Here is an 8,822-nt window from a genome sequence, read left to right on the forward strand (position 1 = left end):
CATCCCCTTCAAGATGTATAGCTGCAATTTTCACCATAGATACATCCGCGGTTTTGTGGTACCGAAAATATCGCTCCGCGCGCGAGATCCAACCAATCGGGTCTCCTTCTTCCCATCTAAGGAAGTCCACTCTCATGCATGGATAGTTGGGGTTGGTCATAGAGCTTCCCCTCTCTTGGAAGTCATATCTTTGGGGTTGGTGTGATTGGGCAAAGCTCTCTCCTTGATGTGATTTCTTCGGGCTTAGTGGTCGGCCCAATCTGAGTTCGGTAAAGAGCATCCGAATCTTATCCTCCATTCGCGCCTCCAAGGCTTCGAATTTAGCATCGATTGCCTCCTTAGATGCCATAGTATATGCCTCCAAATCTATGATGTTAAGATCTCTCTTTTGTTGACAGGTTAAAGGCATGTACAGGTTGAGAGAAGTGATGGTCGAAAGGGTTGGTGGATCGGTGGATGTAGGCTACGATTTAGGCTTGTTTTGTGGCTGTTTTGGGTGCAGTTTGAGGGTGTGGTTTGGTGGAGTTTTAGGGCTGTGGATGAAAGTTTTGGATCTGTGGTAGATGGCAGCAAAGGTTTGAGAGAAATCAGTGGAAGTTGCAGCAAGTATGTGCTGTCTTGTAAGAGAAGAATTGTCGTCGAAGAAACAGCGGTTTCTCGACGTAATTTCCACCAAAAACTTGAGAGAATTGAAGAGGGAATTGATAGCAAAATCACAGTTTATATGACATCAAGGATGACTAATTTAATCAAGAAAATTTCGGCAGTATAACAGCAAGGAAATTGGTGCAAGTTGTGATAGCAGAATTCTCGGTGAAAAATTTCAGCAGTTTACGATGAAAATTTATAGCAACACAAAAATCAGTTTTAGAGATGAATTTCTTAATATATCAATCTTAGATGGAAGCCAAGATGATCTATGAAGTGTATAAGAAATTTCATTCAAAAAAGATTGCAAATAGATGGGTTAAGGCAACGATATGCAGCTGAAATTTTCTACAGCATAGATTTTCAAGTGCAGCAGATTGGACATAAAAGATCAGTAGTTTATATTGAGAATTTTTCGATGAAACCAAAGGGAAATCCACTGCTAGGAAGTGTCAAAGATGTCATAAAAATTTCGTAGAAATTTGGATAGAAAAAGTACAGTAGCAAGATCAAACAGATGGTGCTATGCGGCTTGAATTCTGCAATTCAAGTGCAGCAGATTGGACATAAAAGATCAGTAGTTTATATTGAGAATTTTTTTATGAAACAAAAGGGAAATCCACTGTTAGGAAGTGTCAAAGATGTCATAAAAATTTCGTAGAAATTTGGATAAAAAAAGCATAGTAGCAAGATCAAACAGATGGTGCTATGCGGCTGGAATTCTGCAATGTATCTTTCGTCGTAGAGATGAAAACTTTGTGACGAAAAGTTTATGCAGCAATATAGGAACAATTTTTTTTTTTTTTGAATTTTCGAATAAGGATAACTAAATTGCAGCAGCAGTAAGGTAGGAAACCAGAACCTGTTGCAATTCACGGGGAGATCAAAGGATGATCCGCGGTGGTGGAGATGATGGCGGAATTCGGTGACGATCTTTTAAGCAATTGTGGGAATTGCTTTGGATGGTTGTAGAGGGTTGATGGATGACTGTGGAAGGGCAGCGAGATGCCAAGAACGCTGCTCTGATACCAGGTAATAGAACCCTTGCAGATTCTAAACTTGGGGTTGATCTCTTTAGGGGATCGGCCTCCTTGGAACTCTATAGGGGTTCCTCCCTCCAAGTTGCTGCTCAAAGGCTGTAGAAAAGAGTCATCTATTGCTTAAGAAAAGAGAAGGAATACATGGCTATTTATAGGGCTTCTAAACCCTAACTCCTAATAGGACTCCTACTTAAGACTCTTACTTCTAACCAACTCCTAATAGGACTCCTACTCAAGACTCCTATTCCCTTACAACTCCTAATTCTTCTCTAAGAAAAAACCTCCTACATGAATGTCCCTATCAATTAGGACTCTCCTAGCTAGAGTCCTAACATTTTTACATGATTGTCCCTCTCAATTAGGACTCTCCAAGCTAGAGTCCTAACACGAGGCCACGGCTAAAAAGTTGTTTACACAAACATAATGGCGCTAGAAGGAGGGCCGATGTCGAGTGATCGCCAGGCCGACTCGACCGAAACCGCAGTCGAGGGGGCGCATCCGGTCGGGGTTCCAAGGGAACATCCCCCGCGGACGGGTCTCCGTAGCGAACACCCCGCCGCAACTTCAGAGCGTTATTGGCGAATCTTCAACGACCAGGGCTTGTTACCGCCCGACGCCCCCTCCACCGAACCATCGCCCGTCTCGTTCGAAGCCTTTCTCGACCTCACCCATCAGGTCCAAGTTCTAATCGGTATGATATAGTCCATTATTCCACTCGTCTCCGGAACGCTGCACCCCCCGGCCGCCGAACCGGGGCGACAGCAGGAGCCGCCTGCTCAGGCTCAAGCGCAGCCCCTGGAGCTTCCCCCTTCGCCTCGGGTCCCGTCGTCCCCGCTCACGGATCGAGTCACGACGGACCGGAGGGGCCACACCCAACCCGAGGCCTTTCCTTCGGCCTCGACGAACTCCCTGCGAGCCCAGTTGCTCCGCGTCAGTCAACGGCTTGACGAGGTACAAAAAGAGTTCCGCAGGTCGAGAGGAGAGCTCGGGGAGGACATACATCAGGGATCCCCATTCGTCCCCGAAATACGGGATCAGATGGTCCCACAGAACTTTCGTCTCCCCTCTCTCGACACGTACGACGACTCCACCAACCCAGCGGACCACGTGGCCGCCTTCCGCACCCAAATGGCATTGTATGGAACTTCTGACGCTCTGATGTGTAGGGCGTTCCCCACAACACTAAGGGGACCAGCCCGCACGTGGTATGACAGCCTGAGGACCAGGACCGTCGCCTCATTCAACCAGCTCGCTAGAGACTTCGAGCTCAACTTCCTAGCCAACGCACGACCGAAACCGTTTGTTGCCTTGCTTCTCGGACTACACCAAAGGGAGGACGAGTCCCTCTCCCACTTTGTGAACCATTTTGCCACGTAGATCCGGGGATTATCCGACGCTCACCCCTCTCTGTTGATGCAGGCATTCATGACAGGACTACGACCTTCCCGATTCTTCTGGTCCCTCATTGAGAGACCCCCCTCCGCGGTACCGGAGATGCTTCAGCGGGCGAACCAGTTCATCGCGGTTGAGGCTTGGATGGCCAGAAAGCAGGAAAAGCACACGAGGGTTAGACCAGAGCCGGCTCACGGGCAGCAGCCTGCCGCGACTAAGCGCAGGCTGGACCAATCCGACCTACCCGCTCCGAGGCCTCCTCTGCCCCCCCTAGGCGCATCTCGAACGGAGATATTTCTCCAGATAAAGGAGAGAGGGTTACTCAGGGCTCTCGTTCCGATGAAGAACTTGCGAGAGCTCGTCGACCAGTCCAAGCATTGCCGCTTTCACAGGCAAAACAGGCACGACACAGAAGACTGCCGCGAACTGAAGCGGCAGATCGAGGAGCTCGTTTGCGGGGGACACCTCAGTCGGTACATCCGACATAATGGGGAGCCCTCGCCTCTCCCGGAGGGCCCCGTGGAGCACCACATCGATGTCATCACCGGAGGACCGGCGGTTGGGGGAACCAGTATGTCGGGGAGAAAGGCATACGCCTGTTCTGCCAGAATCGACGCTCCCCAATGTGGTCCCGACCCCAAGGTCGCATTCCCTCCCGAGGACGTCCAGCCACTGGAGCACGACGATGCGCTTGTGATAATGGCTCGGATCGCTAATGCCCAAGTGAGGAGAATCATGATCAACACCGGGAGCTCAGCCGACGTGCTCTATCTAGACGCCTTCCAGAAGTTGGGGCTAACCAAAGGATCCCTAAAGCCTATCTGCTCGGTGCTCACGGGGTTCACCGACGACTCTATCTCGCCATTGGGGACTGTTACCTTGCCCCTCACCTTGGGAGCGCCGCCTCGAACAAAGACGGTGATGTCCACCTTCTTGGTGGTAGATCTTCCTGCTGCCTACAACGCCATCCTCGGCCGCCCCACCCTCAACAAAATCAGAGCTGTAGTCTCCACCTATCATCAAACGGTGAAGTTTCCTACCCCTACCGGGACAGGGAAAGTTTGGGGAAGCCCCCGAGAGTCCAGACGATGCTACTTGACGGCGGTCTCACTGCACAAAAAGGCGAGGACCAACCAGCCTCTGGAAGACTCGAGAGAAGAGAAGCGGCCGACACCACACCCAGAGCCGATGGCGCCCACTTGCGACATGCCATTGATGGAGGATCGCCCGAGTCGGACGGTCCAGGTCGGGTTGGAACTCCCCGGGCAAGAGCGAGAGCAGCTCGTCGGTTTTTTACAGGAGAACGCCGATGTCTTCACCTGGTCGCCATCCTACATGATTGGCGTCGACCTTGAGACCGCCCAGCATCACCTGAATATATCACCTGACGCCCGACCGGTAAAACAGAAACCACGACGACAAGCCCCCGATAGGTAGCTCGCCGTCCGTGAAGAGGTGGAGCGTCTGTTAGCGGGCGGCTTCATCGAGGAAATCAAGTACCCGCAATGGCTATCTAATGTAGTGCTGGTGAAAAAATCTAATGGGAATTGGAGGATGTGCGTTGACTACACGAGTCTCAATCGGGCATGCCCAAAAGACTGCTATCCCCTCCCAAGAATCGATCAGCTGGTCGACGCGACAACTAGGCATGCCCGCCTGTCATTCATGGACGCCTTCTCCGGCTACAACCAGATCAGAATGGCGCCTGAAGACCAAGAACACACAGCTTTCATCACCGATCTGGGGGTGTATTTCTACAAAGTCATGCCGTTTGGGCTCAAGAACGCAGGCGCCACCTACCAGAGGGTCGTGAACAAAATGTTCGCTGCTCAAATCGGACGGAACGTCGAAGTCTATGTCGATGACATGATCATCAAAAGTCGCATGGCAGTAGACCACCTAACCAACTTGGCCGAAACATTCTCCACACTCCGGAAGTATGGCCTGCGGCTAAATCCGGCAAAGTGCGCTTTCGGCGTCAGTTCGGGAAGGTTCCTCGGATTCATCGTGCATGAAAGAGGAATCGACGTGAATCCGGAAAAGGTTCAGGCGGTCATCAATATGCAGGCCCCTCGAACAGTCAAGGACCTACAATGACTAAACGAACGGCTTGCTGCCTTATCCCGGTTTCTGTCTCGGTCCGGTGACCGTTGCCTCCCCTTCTTTCAGGCGTTAAAAAACCCCAAGGACTTCCGGTGGACGGTGCAATGTGAAGAGGCTTTTGGACAAGTCAAGCGGCACCTGGCTAACCTTCCCCGCCTTGCTTCGGTCACTCTCGGGGAAAAGCTCAGCGTTTACTTGGCCGCCTCCCAGCACGCGGTCAGCTCCATCCTACCCAAATAAGTTTCCGGGGAACAACTACCAATCTACTACGTCAGCCACATCCTGAACGGACCCGAGGAGCGGTATCCGCCACTCGAAAAGCTCGCTTTGGCGCTCGTGCTGGCATCCCGGAACTACGCCCTTACTTCCAAGCTCACACGATCGAGGTAATCACTGACCAGCTGCTCCGGTAGGTTTTGTCTAAGTTTGATGTCGCAGGACGGCTCCTCAAGTGGTCGGTAGAACTCGGAGAGTTCGACATACATTATGTTCCAAGGACTGCCATCAAGACCCAGTCCGTAGCCGACTTCATCGCGGAGCTGGCTGAAGGCGGGAATGGAAGCCCCGAGCGGACAGAGGAGGCGTGGGACTTGCACGTGGACGGCTCGGCTACCTCCAACAGCACCGGCTTGGGGTTGGTACTCTCAGCTCCCGACGTACGCTCGTTCGAACGCTCCCTCCGCTTCGGGTTCCAAGCCACCAACAATGAAGCCGAATACGAGGCGCTCCTGGCAGGACTCAAGCTGGCCCTTGAAATGCAGGTGGACGTCATCCATGTCTTCACTGACTTGCAGCTCGTCGCCGAGCAACTTAGTAGTGGGTACGAAGCCAGGGAACCGACCATGGCAAGGTACCTAGCAGAGGTAAAAAGTGTTGGGAAATCATGGGGGCGACATCATATGCGCAGCGGAAGAACAAGAAAACAAAATCCCCGATTCCCAAAGAGATGTTCGTTGTCGTGCGAAGATTGGTGCGCAAAATCCGTGAAACTTAAAACTGCGTATAGAGTAGATTATGTTACCTATGGAGATCGTATATCCCTGTTTCCTTGTAGATCCTTAGGAGAGGGTGAAGGAGGTCAAGCGTCCTCCTCTCTAGCGGTGATCCACATAGCAGGGTTGCAACGACGCACCTCAAAACTCCAGGCCTGCTCTGAGGTGGAGAGGAAGAGGAGAATAGGAAAGGCAAGCAAAGGGTCTAGCCTATGAGGCTCTGAATCCCTCCTATTTATAGAGATCCCCTATCAAACCCTAATGGGCCCTCCCCTAGTGGGTATTGGATCTGCATCCAATAAGACAAGGGCTCCGTCGGATATCTCATATCTGAACCTCTACTCATCGCAATGCCTACCATATGTGTGTGACCCTCTAGGCCCAATATCGAGCTGGCCGTGAGTCATACTTGTAAGAACTCCTTCTAACTCAGTAAATTATTATCTCTGTAATAATTCACTTGACTCATCGACTACGGAAGTACTAGCCTCAGTTACCATGTACCTATAGTCCCTCATCCATCTAATATCCCAGAGACCGTATATCGAGCATGGTGCTGTCAGACCCATACGATTTCTACTCGAGTCTTGCTCTAATCGGATTCTCCCGGAGAACTCTTTCTCTCTCAACCCGAATGACCTTGCCTAAGGATTTGTCTGAGCAAGAACACATGGGATATTCCTCTCATGATGCCGAGAGTGGATGATCCTCTATCGACACTCAATAGCCCTCGTAAGGTCGACTACCACTCCCAATGACCAGCTGTACTAGATTTGGGACAGCCAAACCTATAAGTCTGGTATTAAAGAGTGGAGCACTCATACAGGACATCCTTGGTGTCTCAAGTCTAAGGACCAGATACACCACTAGGACTACGGAATCGCTGTCTGACAATAAGGCATCATCAACCATCTAGCATTCCGTAAGCAGATCAATCAGTGAACTCATTCTCTAATGAGCATCTGTACTGTATCCCTAGTGTCCCTACATGAGCAGCTATGAGACCAGCTGCATCCATCATATGGACGGGTATACAGCATACCAGTCTATCCGGTTATCACGATGTCCCTCTCGAGTAACCTATGACCGGAATTATTTAGGATATGTGTTTAAAGGTGAATCGATCTCATTATCGTGATCTCATCATGATCCGATTCCCATTGTACAAATCTAAGGACATCACAATATATATATACACATATGCAATAGTTATAAAGTGATATACGCCAAAATATAAAAAGCAAAAAGATTCTGTATCAAGTCACATATGCCATCACTCACGTGATTAGCTTGTTGGGCACATATGACTAGCAATCTCCCACTTGACCTAAAGCCAATCACCTATGTGTCTGATCCCCATCAGACCCCTGTGACGCTCAAAGACAATCTGAGACAACGACTTTGTCAGTGGATCTGCAATGTTATCTTCGGATGGAACTCTTTCCACTGCTACATCTCCTTGGGCTACGATCTCTCTGATAAGGTGGAACCTCCTCAGAACATGCTTAGATTTCTGATGAGACCTAGGTTCCTTTGCTTGAGCAATCGCCCCGTTGTTGTCACAATATAGGGAGATCGGCTCCTTGCTACCCGGCACGACTCCCAAATCTGTAATGAACTTCTTTAACCAGACTCCCTCCTTTGCTGCATCTGATGCAGCAATGTACTCCGCCTTTGTGGTCGAGTCAGTAGTGGTATCTTGCTTGGAACTCTTCCAGCACACTACTCCTCCATTCAAGGTGTACACATACCCTGAATTCAACTTGCTATCATCGACATCAGACTGAAAACTTGAGTCAGTGTAGCTTACAACCTTAAGGCTATTACCTCCATATACTAGTAAAAGATCCTTAGTCCTTCTCAAGTACTTAAGGATACACTTTATTGTTGAATCTCGTATTTTGATGATGAAACCACTTGATATGTGTTTATGATTTAAACTGCATTTTAAGCGATGCAGGTCTACTCGATCAGGTTTAGACAGTTGACGCAGGAGGAATTGACGTTGCGCCGGAAGAGATCACGTCAGGATATTGGATGGCTGAATGCTTCGGATGTCGGGCATCGGGCCAAGGAGAGCGAAATTGTGCCAGGGATATCGGGGTTGCGGAGGTCAACCGCCGATTGGGCAACAAGTCGCAAGAGAGGACGATGCACCGAAGAATCGGACGAAGCGCCAACTAATGACGTGCCGGGCAACAGAATGTCAATTCGCGTTGTAATAATTGTCTAGATCGGAGTTGAGTTTTGGTTTGTGTGTGCAGGATTAACTACGATAACGATGAAGACATAAAGCGAAACAAAGTGCTGGAGTCAAGCGCGAAGGATTCGTTGGGAGTTCGAGAGTTCGACGGAAGTCCGAAGGTTCGTCGGGAATGCTGCCGGAACTAGCCGAGAATGAGTAGGGAGCTTGCCGAAGGGTTTTTCGGAAGCTCGCCGGAAGGTTCGTTGGAAGTTCGCGGAGCTCACCTAGAAAGATCGGAGCTTACCAAAGAAGCTCGTTGGAACTCCCCAAGATCAAATCGTGAAGTCTAGGAGCTTGTCGGGAGTCCGCAGAATGGTTTCCGAGAGTTTATCGGAAGACCGTCGGAAGTTCGCCGGAAGCTCGCCGGAAGAAGTCTTGACTTACGGACTTTGTAATAGCTTA

General features: G+C 50.0%; 1 protein-coding gene across 1 annotated transcript; it reads left to right on the plus strand.

Moving 5' to 3' along the window:
* The first annotated feature begins 3,113 nt into the window (after positions 1–3,113).
* On the plus strand, positions 3,114–4,517 carry LOC135672095 (uncharacterized). The gene has a single exon (XM_065180550.1). The coding sequence runs from the start codon at positions 3,114–3,116 to the stop codon at positions 4,515–4,517; it is 1,404 nt and encodes a 467-aa protein (XP_065036622.1).
* The last annotated feature ends 4,305 nt before the right edge of the window (positions 4,518–8,822 follow it).

The sequence above is a fragment of the Musa acuminata genome, chromosome BXJ1-4 (genome assembly GCF_036884655.1).
Source record: "Musa acuminata AAA Group cultivar baxijiao chromosome BXJ1-4, Cavendish_Baxijiao_AAA, whole genome shotgun sequence".
NCBI lineage: Eukaryota > Viridiplantae > Streptophyta > Magnoliopsida > Zingiberales > Musaceae > Musa > Musa acuminata.